Source organism: Centruroides vittatus, unplaced genomic scaffold (assembly GCF_030686945.1).
Source record: "Centruroides vittatus isolate TY-2023 unplaced genomic scaffold, ASM3068694v2 contig_345, whole genome shotgun sequence".
In the NCBI taxonomy this organism is placed as follows: domain Eukaryota; kingdom Metazoa; phylum Arthropoda; class Arachnida; order Scorpiones; family Buthidae; genus Centruroides; species Centruroides vittatus.
Genome location: NW_027122170.1, coordinates 994,993 through 1,012,081, shown reverse-complemented (window position 1 = coordinate 1,012,081; position 17,089 = coordinate 994,993). Strand labels below are relative to the sequence as shown.

The window sequence follows — 17,089 nt, the reverse complement described above, 5'->3', positions numbered from 1 at the left end:
CAAACACAAAAATTATTATTCTGTTATAACGTAACAATATTATTCTATTCTTGTAACTATACTTTAGTTGTAATTATAATAGCAATGGTTATAATTAAGAGTTAAGAAGAATGGGATCGGCAAGTGTGTCGCGAGTTAAACCAGAAAGTATTATAGGTGGAAAGTATATTTTATCGAAAAAATTAGGAAAAGGCTCCTTCGGAGATATTTACATCGGGGAAGATGGGGACAATGGCGAAAAAGTTGCGATTAAATTAGAAAGAAATTGTATTGGAAAGCCTTCTAATTTGCTATCGGAGTGCAAGATTTATAATATTTTAAAGAAAGGAACCGGAATTCCTCGCATAAGATGTTACGAGTGTAATAATACAGGTTACGATGCTTTAGTTATGGAACTTCTAGGACCAAGTTTAGGAGACTTGTTTGCCTACTGTAACTACCGATTTAGTTTAAAAACAGTTTTAATGTTGGCTAATCAGATGATTTCTCGTTTAGAATACGTCCATTCGAAGAATATTATCCATCGCGACGTTAAACCGGATAATTTCTTGATGGGTTCCTTCAATTCTTGTGACACGGTGTATTTAATTGATTATGGATTAGCTAAACAGTGTACATTTAAGCCTAAACGTGTTAATTATGGTAGATTTAGAAAGATTGTAGGAACAGCGAGGTATGCCAGCATTAATGCTCATCGAGGGATCGAGCAAAGCCGTCGCGATGATCTGGAATCGCTAGGGTACGTGTTCATGTATTTCAATCGAGGAAATCTCCCATGGCAAAATCTACACGCTGTTACAGCAATACAGAAATGCGAAAGAATTTTAGAAAAGAAAATCTCGATTCCTATAGAAGTATTATGCAGACATTTTCCCGAAGAATTTGCCATTTATCTGAAGTACTGTAGGAGTTTAGGATTCGAGCAGATACCCGACTATACGTATCTTCGTACGCTGTTTTCTACATTGTTTCATTCACTAAACTATTCTCACGATTATAATTACGATTGGAAGAACTCTAAGCAAAAATACAAGAGTTTTTCTTCAAACAAAACAAAGGAAAAATCCATTAACCATACATTCGTCGGCGGCGATTATTAAAAGCCAAACCATTCGAAATTTAAAAATGAATTTTTAGAAAATTATATAAATAAAATTTAAATCGAATATAAATAAAATATTATAAACTCCAATTTATTCTTCTGTTGTTGTGTTTTTGTAATTAATATTTTATTTATTAAAGCAAGGTTTAAGTCAAAATACATATTTCATCGAGAATTAAATTAATAACATAATAAATAATTTAATATTAATTAAATAAATTACATAAAAATAAATAATAAATTAATAAACACTTTTTAAAATTTAATTTATTCGTTATAACTTTAAATGAAAATGTAACTTTCCAGACGTACTGTACTGTACATTATGAACTTTAATCAAACAGTGTTGCCCTCTAGTGTCAGATCGGTGAATCAACACCGAAGAAGTCATCCAAACATTAAACGGTAAATTTGCCTAAATATTATTAATTTTTAACGCGTTTTATTGTATTTAATTAACGTTAATGGTGTCTTACCGTTTTGTTTAGTAGAGAAATGGCTAAAGAGTATGATCATCTATTCAAACTGTTGATTATAGGAGACAGTGGTGAGTATTCAAATACATTACATTGTTATGAATCAGGTATTTTTACAATTAAGATCTGTTTTATGCCTACGTTCACTCGTATCCTCTACATGTTAATTGTTTCCACTTTAATAAGTAAATTTAAATTATTTATTATCATTTTTATACAAAATAAACAAATGCAACTCTGAATGAGGAGTTTGGACCCCCTAAATTTTAGACTCCCCTAGACTGTGACAATTAGTTAATTTGTGTGTGTATGTTTATATATAAATAGACCTAAAGGTAACTCCTACCGGTAATTACTAAAAATTAATTAAAATTAATATTACCGTTAACGATTTCGACGGCCGAGCGGTTAAAAGGTGACGGCGTACCGCTCCGGGCGATCCGGAATCGAATCCGGACGGGTCGAGCCCCGTCGTGCGTCCGGCCGAACTCGGCTCGTCAAAAAGGCTTTCTCGGTGTCTGCTTGGTGGTAAGAATTAAAAAATAGGTTAATGTTACCTTAGGTAGCCGAGACGGTGGCTCGTCTCTAATTCCGGCAAGAAACATGGTGGGACGCACGTTCTAACCTAACCTAACCTAACCTATTCTAATAATTTGGTTGCTAATAATTACGGTAATTTATTAGAATAGGTTAGGTTAGGTTAGGTTAGAACGTGCGTCCTGCCGTTTCCTTGCCGGAATTAGAGACGAGCCGTGATCTTGGCTACCTAAGGGGTAATATTAACCAAAAAATATAAAACGTGTACGTATATATATGTTTTATATTCTTCGTTACATTTACTATATATATAGTAAATGTATCGAATTAAGGAAGGAATCTGTTAATAATTTAATAAATTTGTGTGAAATTATATACGTGATTAAGAATCTGCGGACGACTCCCGGTCGTCGTGCTAACGGTGGGTGCGTGATGTGACGGTACGTCGTTTGAGTTTTAAGTGGACTAAATGGCGACGAGAGCGAAGACGAGATTCGTTGTCGTGTCCGAATAATAACGTACAAAGAGTACCGTCGAGTGCTCCGAATACTTGTTAAAATTTTCTATTATGACTATGTTCTTCACAAATTACCGAGGTAATTAATTAAATACAAACGAAATTGGTTTAGTTAAAAATCCCGAGGCGGGCCTCTGCGAAGGCCGAAAACGCTCGAGTTTTTGTCGAAGTGCCGTTACCGGATAAAAGGTTTCGTTTGTATTTAAAATTTTCCATAAAAATAGAGTTGCTGCTGTCCGGTGCTTTCGTTATTCTGGACCGAGTAGATTTGTAATTAAATGTATTAAGCTTTGATGTATTAAAAAAAAAGTCTTATTTTGCTTAGTTTTTAATGGCTTATAAAGATTATTTAAGTATTTCTTATTTTAAGTATTTAATATCAATTGTAGATAGTCTTTCCATTATATTTTAGCTGATAAAATCTGCTAATGATAAATTATTCTATTAATAACTCGTAAATGAATTGTTAATGATGATTTTTAACTCTATTTTATTTTAATGTGATTTGTGTAAAATATTATTCTCAAAATGAGTGTTTTACTGTAACAAAATTCTATTGTCTAAAAGCAAGTAATGAATTTTTTATTGAATTATTATTTTTCTTATTATTTATTGTTCTTTTAACATTTTTAATTAATTTATAAGATTTGGCATAATAAATACTGTATATATAAAATCTTCAACATATGTATGACCTTGATCGTATTTAATTATGGTTCTTAGAATATATATAACAGCAACTTATAAAAACAATTATATGTACCTATATATATAATTGAATAATAGTTCGTGCAAGATAAAGTGTATGACTCGTTAAATAGCCGGTTAATATTACAAAAATGGCTCTTACCAAATGACAAACTAATGTCTCAAGACCCAATTAATTTGATTAAATTATGCCATTTGGTCAAATTAATTAGGTATAGATATAAATTAATTTGCCATATTGTTATCGGATAAAATCCTTTTGTGTTATTCTGCTTCGATACAAAGATTTTGCTTTTGAGGAGGACAAGAATTGTGTTATTCTGTTAACAAGCATTGTGTACAGTTATTGATGGCGTAGCAATAGAATTTGAAGTCTTGGAAACGGAATGAGATTTAGAAACTGTTAGTTCAGTAATCAATATTTACTTAATTTACTTTAAAATAAATAGTTTCGGTTATTGTTTTGGTATGCTTTATTTTTTAAACTCTGCACTTTGAACAAATTTGATGGGGATATTTGAAAAATTAGTCAGTCAGAATCTTGATTTTAATTCTTATAATAATAAAATTCAAACTTTTTTTTAGACTGTTTTCTTTCTGTTTTGCTTGATAACTAATCCAAATTTTTAAAACATTTTCTGTTCAATAATACAGGAGTGAATGATGTATTTATTTACCTGAATACATAAATTAAATTTCAAATATATTAAGTTCTTTTTAAATTAATTTTAAGTATAATTAAACTAGCAATAAATTTTATAACAATTAATTAACTAAATTTCTAATCTAGAAAGAATTTTGCTGTCTTTTAGTAAATTTTAACGAACATAATGCTTTAATTAATTTCAAATTGTTTGAAGTAAGTCTAAAAATTAATTAAATTAAAATTGTTTTATCATTAAAATGATAAACTTTATTACAAATATGCAATTTAATTTAATTGTTTGTGGAATTTTAAGGTTGAGTATTGTTTAAGTTGTTAATTTTAATTGATAATTTTTCAAGTATATTTCGATTAAAAAAAATGTCAATTTGATTAACAGGAAATACACATTTCAATTAAAAAATGGAGTAGTTCCTCATTTATAAAAAGGAACTAATTTAAAGGAATGACTCATTATTGAATGACACATATTTTGCATTATACCTTGACATTTATAAACATTGATAACATCACAAAAACACATATAATAGTGTAGAATATTTCAAGTTTCTGTGCATTTTCATAAATTAGACTGCATTGATGCAACTGGATTAACCACTAGCTGATTTAATTGGATATATAATTAATTAACCCAAGTTCTAGCCTGATAATCTAGCTTTATCATTTAATCGTTAGAATTGGATTTGTTGTTTATATGTATTAGATTGCATTATTATGACAAAAGAAATGTTTATAAAATATTATCTTTATTTTATCTTTAGATAAAAGTTGAATTTTAAAGCAAACAAACCTGTAAGCTTGAAATCTTTTGGATTATATTTAGTAGAAATTAATTGAAGCTTATTCTGTGAATAACAAATGAAATGTTTAGTCAGACTTTGATGTAGTATTATCATTTGTTTGATATTGGTACTAAATTGAGTGTGGCATTATACTGAAGTACTTCAAACAATAAGAAATACAATTCTTATAGTAATGAGATTCAAAAGAGTCATTTGAGTTTGAGAGTTCAGAAGTCATATGATTTGGCAAAATCATACATTTTACTATTACTCCATATTTCTCATAAAATTATAACAACTACTTGTTTCTGGAATATTGCAAAATTTTCTATAATTGATATTGTAAGTTCTTTTTGATGCATCTTATCCATCTTCAGATTCAAAACGAATTTTTGATGTTCCAGATTTTAATGAATGCTACTTCTAATTTGAATGCCTTTTCTACCTTTTTAAATTCAAAATGGAACCTTTTGAAATTTAAATGAGAACCTCCACATTCTTAATTTTCCAAGAGCTTCCTAAAGTTTAATCTTCATTCAAACTGCATTAATCTTTACTGCCTTTTTAAATTCCAATATCTTTCTCATCAGTTTCTCAAAAAAAAGCCATTTTCACCTTCTCTAGTCATAGTGTCATCCTTCACATTAATCAGTTTTATGTAGGATCTCTTTTTAAATTTTAAATTTTTTGGCTATCATAATGTTCTCCTCCTTCTTCATGTCTAATATTATTTTGGTTCTTTTAAAGTTTACCTCAACATCCTTTTCATGTGTTACTCTGATTTACATTTCTTATGTTCATGTAGTTAATTAGCCAAATTTCCCTTTATGGTTCAAATGTACAATGTTTTTCTCCTTTTTCTGTTATTGCTATCCTTTAAACACATGCTCTACTCCGGCGGTCCCCAACTTTTTTATCGCCGCGGACTGGTCGACGTTTGATAATTTTACCATGGCCCACTGAGGGGGGATGTTGATTGCTTATATTTTTGATTGTTTTAATAATTTTAATTTAATTGTATTTAAGCATGCCTTCAAAATAAAATACAGTTACACCAAAAAATGAATATAAAGTGATTTAACATTTCAACTCGTGGTTTTAGGTTACGTCTCTCGGCTCCCAGTTAACCTCTCGTCCATTGAAAGTCGCACAAACTCGAGAGAAATACACCACAGTAAATAAAATGGAAATAATTTAATGTTCCGTGGGCGGCTCGGTATCATTTGAACCACGGACTGGTACCGGTCCGCGGACCGGGGGTTGGGGACCACTGCTCTACTCTACCCCTTGACCCTATATTTCCCATTTCTTAGGGTATCAAACACTATCCTATTCCATTTAAAGACTACTTTTTTCCACTTCTTTAACTGTGAAAAGTGGATTGGGATCCTATTGCTCTTCTCTTCATCCATCTACTCTTTTATTTTTTTTGGTTTTACCTATTCTATCTTTGTTTCCTCTAATCCATAGGAGGTACCTGTTGTATGTATAAGGTCTAACTCTTCCTTTAGACTTTCTTTGTTTGATGTGCATGCCTGTGCTATACTAACTAGGTTGTTATATGTCACTTGGACATACTGTCTGGAGTCCTGTGTGATATAACTGGTATATAAATTGGCCTGTATGTAATTCTAAATAGACCAACATTGTATATTCCTTATCTCATTTTCACATCTAGAAAATGAGTCAAATTCCTTCGACCACTAGACCTATTTCAGTTCTAGCCCCACACTGCTTTCAGAGAACACCAACAAATTTACAATCTTGCTATTGTTCTTTACAGAACACAAATGTTATCAACATATCTAACTATCATTTCTACACATTCTTTCACTTCTTCCATCAGATTCTTTTCAATCTTTCTTACAATCAACTTATGCCAATTGAGAGCCTATAGAGACCCCTCTCTTCAATTCATGTGATTAAATACAAAATATCCTGCTTATACTACTAAATCCAGTAAGATCTTAAAATCTCAATTCCTAAACTTTTGCTGTATCCTGAGGAAGTTCCTTAACTTAAACTATCACTATTTTTAACAAACTAAAACTGTTATCAACTATGAAACCTCTATTATCAGAGGACCTTCCAACTGTTCTTGCTATTCTATTACATATATAGATGTTGTCTGTCTTTTGATGATTGGTCTGCAGACCTTTATATGTCTTAATACAGACAAGTATATAGGGAAGAAATTGCTCATTGTTTGATTTCTAAAGCTTTCCCAACTTGTACATAATCTTTTAAGCCTCCTTGCTATATGCTCCTTAATGTTCTTTTCTAACACCTCACACCTTGACTCTCCTATATACTCTTCTAATACCCTATTATACTCCTCCTTCCCAACATCACCATCTTGTTTTATATGCTCTTTTGAAGGCCATCTTTTTATCCTCCATCTACTGTTTAAATATTATAACTCTGTTTAGCTTAGGAAGATGAATGAAATGCATCCAAAGGTTTGTCGTTTAGGTTACAGATGATAGAAAATTTTGAAATATTTCAGAAAAAGCAGGTACTTATATAATTGCACATTTTGTAATTTATAAATACTTGTACACTTGTAGCTGACAGGGGCGGAAGACCAGGTGCACTCAGTGGTATTACCTGGCTTGAAAATAAAGAAAAGAAGGCAGAAGGCGAAGGTGAAAATACAGAAAATAGGATAGGGGCGGAAAAGTTAAGGTAAAGGGCGTCTTCATCGGATTTATTAAACCAAAATAAATAAAATAAAATAAAAGAAAAAATACAGAGATTAAATAACAAACAGTACATTAGTAACATTGAAAATGTACCAAACACACGCCCACCACACTTTGTGGAAGCGACTTAGGTAGTATTTACATTATATGCATTTGTGATCAATTGTTGAAGAAAAGTTTACACTACACAAATGCACTCACTGTCGTGATGAACGAGAGTCAGATTCCAACACTCCAGTTGAAGCAAGAAAGTCCATGAGACTTTTAAAAAGTTTTTGATCTGTCACGAAGTTGTCCATTCTGCATGGCCAGTTGAGTCCTTGGAAGAGTGCAGTCCTTAGAAGTGGTTCTCGTTCATGTGTGAAGTTATCACAGTCAAATATATAATGATGAACGTCTTGTATTGAGGTGTTGTTACAGCCGCATAAGGGAGTGTCTCTGTGACCAAACCGATGAAGATAGGCTTCAAGGTTGCCATGCCCGGTAAAAATTTGTGTATTTGTATATGTGATGGAAAGATGCTTCAGTTTAAGTCTTGTCTCTATGTTGGGGATGAAGGAAAATGTTATCCTTCCAGTGTTATCATTCTCCCATTCCCTCTGCCAAAGGCTGATAGCCGTAGCATGAACAGTGTTCTTGATACTGGTGTAGGGAATGTTGCTGAACTCAGGAGGGGAGGAAGAATTTGCACTTTGCTTGTTTGTCAGCTGCCTCATTGCCAGCTAAGCCTGCATGTCCTTTTACCCAGGTTAACACGATTGAATTACTGTTGTTTTGGATTTCATGAAACACCATATGAGAAAAGTAACATGTTGGATTTTTGAGCTTTTGGATGGCGGTTTGGCTATCACTGCAAATCCTTATTACTTGGTTCTCAATCCCCATATTGCTAAGATGATTAACAGCTTTAAAAATGGCATACAGTTCTGTTTGAGGGACTGTACAGAAGCTTTCTAGCCTGTATCCAGCAGTATAAATCGGAGTTGTTGACTTATTTTTCATTATAACATATGCCACACCTACCTTATCATTTTGTTTTAAGCCGTCCATGAAAATCGTGTAAGTAGCTGGGACTTTATCTTCCAGAGATTTAATTGCAATGGATGAATATTTTGCTGGATGAGTGTTAAGGATTTCGTGAGGCAATGGGCGTTCTGTGACTAGCCTGTTAAGGAGGGATATGCTCATGTTAGGAAGAAGACCAATGCGAATATAGTCAACAATTTTGTCATCATTTTGATATGTGATTTCATTTTTTCCTAAGTACCAATTCCACATCACTTCTTTGGCCCTAATATGTAGGGGGAGCACACCTGCAATTACCTGTAGAGCCGCAGTAGGAGCCGTTCGATATGCTTTGCAAAGCCGAATGAGAGTAATGCATTGAATTTTATTCAGTTTCTTATAAATACTGAAGGATTCTCTATTTAATATTTATACAGAAGATCATTCACAAGTAGACCTATTCATTGATGCTTTATGAAGATGGCATTATTCAGGAGGATAATGTAGCATTAATTCTGTTTATTTGAAGTCACATTATGCCAGTAAAGAGTAGAATAATGTTCATGCTGGTCTTTATCAATGAGAAAGTGAACATGAACTGAAAAAGAACTAACAATATAGCATATTATTTACTTTACGATATAAATATAATATGTCTGCTTATGATATCTAGAAATCTATCTGCTTACCTCAAAATACCTGCTTACGATATCTAGAATGCTACATGCTATCTGTAATTTGTAATATTTAATAAAATATATTTTCAAATAGATATTAATTTTGATTAAGTCCCTGATATTTTAAATATTGGTATTATGTTCCTGATGTGAATTTGAGTATAAATATGACAGTATGTGTTTAAAATTAGTGGTTGTGCTTAATTAATATATATTAATTCAGATATCTTGATCCTTTATAATATGCTGGCACAATGATAATTCACTTTCATTGTTCGGTTCTGCAGATAACTCTGTCTCACTGCATCCACTCTGTAACACCACTTCTGTGGTGACTATTTAATCCTGGTTCAATTGTAAAAGTGCACTTCATTGTAAATAGCTACATTTAATTGTTCTTTTCCTATGTGGGAAGTTTTGTAATTTATATTTGTCTCTTGACAAATGGTACCTGGCAGGGCTCTCATGTGTCTCACTTCCACTTCCTCCTCTATCTTTCTAGACTTCCTTCTCCCTCATAATTTTCCTCCTTTCCACCCACCCTTCTCTTAACGTCATTTCACCCACTATCTCTTCCCTACTTTAAGGCTATGCCTATTGGTGTGTCTGTTAACTTTTCCACTTGTAACTTGTCTTCCATATGATGCATACGTCATCGATGTATCGCTTATATACTTTAATATTGGGAAGGAACTTAGAGATGACCTTAGCTTCTAGAAGGCTCACTACAATTTCATCTAAGTTTCCTGATAGCGGGCTACCCATAGGTACCCCTCTTTTTTGAAGGAACATCTTGTAAGGAACTGAGTCCGAACATTATTTTTATTTTATTATTATTTCTGTTTTATTATCTTTTGTTTGGGGTTTATGTTTATTTAGGACGAAGGTTCCCCACCACTCTCTTGTTAGTAATGAAAAATGAAGATAAAACAACTCACGGAGAAATAAGCGCCGTAGGAAAAATCTTGCGCACTTGCGCTGCCCGGCGGAAGTAACAGTCCGCAGAAAAAAAAATGGAGGGGGGAGTCCCCACAATCACTAGTAGAGAAATACTTGATAAACCGTCTTAAACATCCCAGAAAAATTATGATAAATATTTTGTAAACGATTTATAAGCTTTGTCGGAAACTTAAAGCTGCCAGAAAAGAAAGTTAATGTTAGCAACTAAGTATGTAAATAAGGGGAGTAACCCAGCTCAAGTGTGACGTCACCTCACAGTATAAAACCCGTATGTTAACCGAAGAAGGAGAGGTGAATTCCAAATCGAGGCGACGTTGAGAGCGAGGTTAATTCGAAAGCGAAGTATTTTCTGATAGAAGTCCAGATTGATAATTGGACGATCCAAGGTGTTAAAGAGGAGTTTGATTGACGATTTGACGATATCGAAAGGATTGAGGAAGTAGTTTCTTCGTATAGTGAGGTGACGGATAGACGTTTAATTAGTAAGAGATTTTGTTCATAGTTTCTAAGTATTTGATTTGTCGAAATTCAAAGGGGAATTACTATTAAGTTAAGCTAAGCAGCTGAGTTTATTGTCGGGTTGACTTGTTGATTTTCGTTAATAAATTTTGTTTGGATTATTGACATTTGTACGTAGTACATTCTAGTTACTAATTAAATATATTTGAACTTTTGATCTGACTTGATATTTATCGTTATTATTACTAATTTTTCGGTGCACGCTTAAAAGCCCAGGCCTGGCAAACTAATCTCGAATCCGCGTAAAGTACCCGTTAGGTTAACGGAAGTTTCACCGACCGTAATTATAGTCGGTTTCCTAAGATACTAAAATTAAGTACTTTACAATAGGTCTTAATTCCATCCCTTGTTTATGCATTTTGGCATAGGCAAATAGTCTGGGGACTGCTGGTGAGGCTATTTTTGCATTGCTTAGTCCTAACTTCCTTGCTAGTTGTGTATGTGTATACCTATGGACTCTTGACTGGAGCTTGTTGAAGAAGTCTTCTCCTACCTCCTCACATTCCATGTTCTGTATATATTTCTGTAGGATAGTGGTATAGGAGTTCTTCATCAATACTATAGCTTTTTTTTTTTATCTGCCTTTAAAAGGGTGACGTTATTTTCTCATAGCCATTTCCTGCTCTTATCCAAAGCTCTTCAATATTCTGTTTCTCTGTGGTGTTTCTTACAGTTATATTGTTTCATTTAAAAGTATGCTTTCCATCTAAAGTGCTCTATGTATGAGGGTTTTGATTTCTGGCATGATGGTTTCTGGTGTAAGTTTATAGGCCTTCAGTACAAACATCGGTCCTCTTTGAAGTACCATTTTAATATATTCTGGAGAGTTAATTCCATCCCAGCAAATGACTAAGATGGCAAACAATGCAGACCAAAACCAAATACTAGAACTATTGCGTATACTATGTTATACATCATGCTTACAATTAGATGGAAAGATTGTAAAGTACTTAATTTTAGTATCTTAGGAAACCGACTATAATTACGGTCGGTGAAACTTCCGTTAACCTAACGGGTACTTTACGCGGATTCGAGATTAGTTTGCCAGGCCTGGGCTTTTAAGCGTGCACCGAAAAATTAGTAATAATAACGATAAATATCAAGTCAGATCAAAAGTTCAAATATATTTAATTAGTAACTAGAATGTACTACGTACAAATGTCAATAATCCAAACAAAATTTATTAACGAAAATCAACAAGTCAACCCGACAATAAACTCAGCTGCTTAGCTTAACTTAATAGTAATTCCCCTTTGAATTTCGACAAATCAAATACTTAGAAACTATGAACAAAATCTCTTACTAATTAAACGTCTATCCGTCACCTCACTATACGAAGAAACTACTTCCTCAATCCTTTCGATATCGTCAAATCGTCAATCAAACTCCTCTTTAACACCTTGGATCGTCCAATTATCAATCTGGACTTCTATCAGAAAATACTTCGCTTTCGAATTAACCTCGCTCTCAACGTCGCCTCGATTTGGAATTCACCTCTCCTTCTTCGGTTAACATACGGGTTTTATACTGTGAGGTGACGTCACACTTGAGCTGGGTTACTCCCCTTATTTACATACTTAGTTGCTAACATTAACTTTCTTTTCTGGCAGCTTTAAGTTTCCGACAAAGCTTATAAATCGTTTACAAAATATTTATCATAATTTTCTGGGATGTTTAAGACGGTTTATCAAGTATTTCTCTACTAGTGATTGTGGGGACTCCCCCCTCCATTTTTTTTCTGCAGACTGTTACTTCCGCCAGGCAGCGCAAGTGCGCAAGATTTTTCCTACGGCGCTTATTTCTCCGTGAGTTGTTTTATCTTCATTTTTCATTACTAACAAGAGAGTAGTGGGGAACCTTTGTCCTAAATAAACATAAACCCCAAACAAAAGATAATAAAACAGAAATAATAATAAAATAAAAATAACGTTCGGACTCAGTTCCTTACACTATCTTGGACAAAACCAACACACCCACCAGAAAAATAAAACAGAAGATTCACATGCTCCTGGCTGAACACCTAGAAGGCTTTAAATTGCAATTTCCAATTCCAAACAAGTAATTGAAGCCATATGGAACTGTGAACCATCTGAAGAATCCTAGATCACTATTTTAGACTTTAAAGCACTATATCTGTCAGTTAAACTAGAACTCTGTTTCTGTGATCTACAAGATTGGCTCATGACTAAGATGGCAAACAAATCAGACCAAAAACAAGTACTAGAACTATCAGATATACTGTGTTATGCATCATGCTTACAATTAGATAGGAAGATGTTTCTTCAAAAAAGATGGGTAGCCCACTGTCAGGGGACTTAGCTGAAATTGTAGTGTGCCTTCCAGAAGCCAAGGTCATCCTCAAGTTCCTTCCCAATATTAAAGTATATAAGCAATACATCAATGACATATGCATCATATGGAAGACAAAGCCAATCATCAAAGAATTTATACAGTGCGTGAATTGCACTGTATAAATTCCTGTATGGCCTTACAATTGAATTGGAACAAATAAGCAATAAAGAGGCTCATTTTTTGGACATTAGTATGACATTCAATGGTAGCAGATATGACGCTAAAATATACCGAAAACAAAGTGCCATCCCAGTATACATCCCTGCCAATTCTAATGATCCATATAACTACAGAATGGCAGCTTTTAGAGCACTTATCAGAAGGACCTACACACACTGTAGCAAAGAACAGGACAAATGGAGGGAAATAAAAAAAGTAGCAGAAATTGCTGAAAATTATGGCTAAAATAAAAGCCTAATATATAGAATGGCAGATAAACAAAAAAACCAATTCAAAGTCCAATTAAATAAGATTCCATAAAAGGATCCACAACTAGATTCATCTCCCTACTGTATAGCTATAACATATGAGTGCCCTATGCAGTTCCTATACCAAGAAATTGGAGCTTACACTAATGCAAAAATATCTTGCAGATAACAAATACACCAGCTTGATGTATATTAGCCTACAGATATAAGCCAGATACATTCTTCATGTTAAGAAATGAGAAGGATTGAGTGGAAATTGAAAGAATGCCGGGAGTATATAAAATTCTGCTAAGAGATAACAGATTCAATAGAGACCACATGTATGTTGGATCTACAAAACTATTGCTCAAGCAATGCCTCAACGAACACAAAACGGACATTGAATACTGCCTTAGCGATATATACCAATGAAAACGGCATTACACCTAATCTACAACAAGCGGAAATGATTCGACAAACCTGGCATATAAATCAACTGCGAAATCTGGAGGCATTAGAAATTTTTAAAGTGGACTGCAAAGGCCTGTCAATCAATTTTAAAGAAGAAAAACAACTATTGAGAGCATGGCAGGCTGTTTATGATGCAATGCTATAACAGCTAGTGCAGATGCACATCTTTCAGAGATTTAAATTTTGAAATTTTGAAAAATAAATTTGAAGATAGAAGCATTGGAGACTGGAACATTTAAAAATCGGAATCAAACCAGAAAAATTTGTACAACATTTGAAGAAGACCCTAGAAATGGGTCAAAAATGTTAGTGATACATTCTAAGTATTACCTGCAAAGCTATACAAGGTTAGTAAGATGTATTTGTATTATCACTTTGTTCATTGGATGGATTTGTGCTAAAGCTGAATTATTCACACATAGTTATCGCTAGCACATGCTATAAGCTGTTAACTATTAATTAATAGTTAACAGTTAATGTTGTGTAGGAGTACATATGTAGAACCATATTATACAAATGGGACATCTTATTTACACAATGTACTATATCTGTATATATAATCGAGACGAGTTGATAATAATAATAATAATAATCAGCGCAGAGCCCAAACGGTTAGGAGTTGAAAGTTGAAATTTGGTACACAGTTAGGGTACGTCACGAAAACGCACACTAAGAAGGGATTTTTCGAAATTCCTCCCCACAGGGGAGAGGGACAGGATTAAGTCTTAACACTTCCATCAACAATGGAAGTGTTAAGTAACAATGGAAGTGTGAAGCAACAATGGAAGTATGAAGTAATAATGGAAGTGTCAACAATGGAAGTGTTAACAATGGAAGTGTTACGTAACAATGGAAATGTTAAGAGCCCAAACGGTTAAGAGTAGAAAGTTGAAATTTGGTACACAGTTAGGGTACATTACGAGAACGCACACTAAGAAGGGATTTTTCGAAATTCCTCCCCACGGGGGAGAGGGACAGGATTAAGTCTTAACACTTCCATCAACAATGGAAGTGTTAAGTAACAATGGAAGTGTGAAGCAACAATGGAAGTATGAAGTAACTAGCTGACCCGGCCACGCGTTGTTGTGGCTCAAAATGTATCTATTATAAATGTGTAACACTTCCCCCGTGGGGGAAATTTCAAAAAATCCCTTTTTAGTGTATATTCTGTTGACGTCACCTATTAAAACGCAATTAAAAACGCAAAAAACCGCATGTAAAATAGTATAAATAGAAGCCGAGTTCTTCACGGTAAGCCTTAATTCTGTCCCTTTCCCCGCTGGGGAATATCGAAAAATCCCTTTTTAGTGTATATTCTGTTGACGTCACCTATTAAAACGCAATTAAAAACGCAAAAAACCGCATGTAAAATAGTATAAATAGAAGCCGAGTTCTTCACGGTAAGCCTTAATTCTGTCCCTTTCCCTGCTGGGGAATATCGAAAAATCCCTTTCTAGTGTATATTCTGTTGACGTCACCTATTAAAACGCAATTAAAAACGCAAAAAATCGCGTGTAAAATAGTATAAATAGAAGCCGAGTTCTTCACGGTAAGCCTTAATCCCGTCCATCTCCCCCCGTAGGGGGAATTTCGACATGTATATTATATAAAAACACGTGCATATTGGAATGCAACGTTGTGTCAAAATTTCAAAGGAATTGGTAGGAACAAACAAACGTTGTATTTTATTTATATAGATAGGTAGAAAATGATCTGCTTAGGTTCATTCTCACAGAAAAGCAAACTTAGGTCGTCGGAAGTTAGCGCCATCTGTTGGACATAAAAGCCTTAATCTATATATAAATATATTTTTGAAAGGGGGGAAATGGTGATCTTCACATATGCCAGAAACTTTCGCAGGAATGTATTAAACAACCTCCCAAAGTTTCATGGCAATCGGATAAATGGTGTGGTAATGCATGAAGGACAAACACACACACACACACACACACACACACACACACAGACATACATACATTCGTTTTTATATATATAGATAATGGAAGTGTCAACAATGGAAGTGTTACGTAACAATGGAAATGTTAAGAGCCCAAACGGTTAAGAGTAGAAAGTTGAAATTTGGTACATAGTTACGGTACGTCACAAAAACGCACACTAAGAAGGGATTTTTCGAAATTTCTCCCCACGGGGAGAGGGACAGGATTAAGGCTTAACACTTCCATCAACAATGGAAGTGTTAAGTATCAATAGAAGTGTTAAGTAACAATGGAGAACAAGAGAAGGCGACGTGCAAGATTTACGGGCGCTGGAGGGGGAAAAAAAGTAATATGTTAGAACATATTCGATTTTCAAATTTAAACAGATAAATTCGGTTTTTCTCGACTTTTCTTCTTTAGAACATTCGATGAAAATCAAACGATATAATCGGAACACGTCATGAAAATTGAACAATATTACAATATTCGATTTTCAAATTCGACTTTTCTTTAGAAATATTTAGTTTGTTGATGAAATTACTTTTTTTCTTCTGTGACTATAACATAATAATCTTAATCTTCGCTATCATTACTTTTGCCCGAGCAACGCCGGGCCTATCTGCTAGTATATATATAACTCTCCTATAATTTTATAAACACAGCAAGAGACGAAATACAATGCTGCCTATATTTGTGCCTCACTAACTATAATCCGTCATTTTGATAAGTTATTGAAAGATATGCAGTATCCTGCATCAGTTTTGCAAGAGAAAAGTTCTATGATAATAAATGACTTGTATTAGATGGCATAGATTAGGAAGATTAATTTTTACTAATTGAAACAATTTCAGTTTTCTGTCTCATACCTTTACATAGTTGTGATTATTAATTCATATTATGTAATATGGTAGATAGTGCAAAATTTTGTTTCTAAAATAGATTCCCAAGTCTAAGAGCTGCTGCAAACTACAGGAAGCGGGAGCTGGCGTATGCTCGGTTGCACTCCAAAGCTCCATCTTCTTTCCCCCAAGGCTACGAGCCATTTTTGCTAGGTAAGATATGTGCATGAAGCAGCTGCAATCTACACAGCATTTGCTTGCATAAAAGTGCTGCATCATGGGAGATTAGCAACTAGTTTTGCCACCAGGCCGGTTTTCACCTGGACAAGCCTGTTTTTAAATTCATGGTCTGGATTAATTATTAATTTGTCCAGTTTTCATAGAAATTGTGAAATATACACACTCACAAAAAACCTTATAAACTGCAGCCATAC

At 33.8% G+C, this 17,089-nt stretch overlaps 2 protein-coding genes across 4 annotated transcripts in view; both read left to right on the top strand.

Moving 5' to 3' along the window:
- The first annotated feature begins 64 nt into the window (after positions 1-64).
- LOC136974263 (casein kinase I-like) lies at positions 65-1,183 on the top strand. Its single transcript, XM_067269100.1, has one exon. It carries the CDS (start codon positions 111-113, stop codon positions 1,098-1,100), a length of 990 nt encoding a protein of 329 aa, XP_067125201.1. The 5' UTR covers positions 65-110; the 3' UTR covers positions 1,101-1,183.
- A 238-nt stretch (positions 1,184-1,421) lies between these two features.
- The window catches only part of LOC136974209 (ras-related protein Rab-35-like), an 81,787-nt gene continuing 66,119 nt past the window's right edge, over positions 1,422-17,089 (top strand). For 2 of the 3 annotated variants that reach the window (XM_067269032.1, XM_067269031.1), the window contains exons 1-2: positions 1,425-1,507; positions 1,591-1,649. In XM_067269032.1, coding sequence (XP_067125133.1) covers positions 1,428-1,507; positions 1,591-1,649 — 139 coding nt within the window. In that variant the 5' untranslated portion in view covers positions 1,425-1,427. Of the gene's footprint in view, positions 1,508-1,590; positions 1,650-17,089 lie in introns of all 3 variants that reach the window. The other variant, XM_067269033.1, reaches the window with a different exon arrangement.

What these genes read in the sequence shown, in the direction of transcription:
- LOC136974263 (XM_067269100.1), top strand. Translation starts at nt 111, where the DNA reads ATGGGATCGGCAAGTGTGTCGCGAGTTAAACCAGAAAGTATTATAGGT.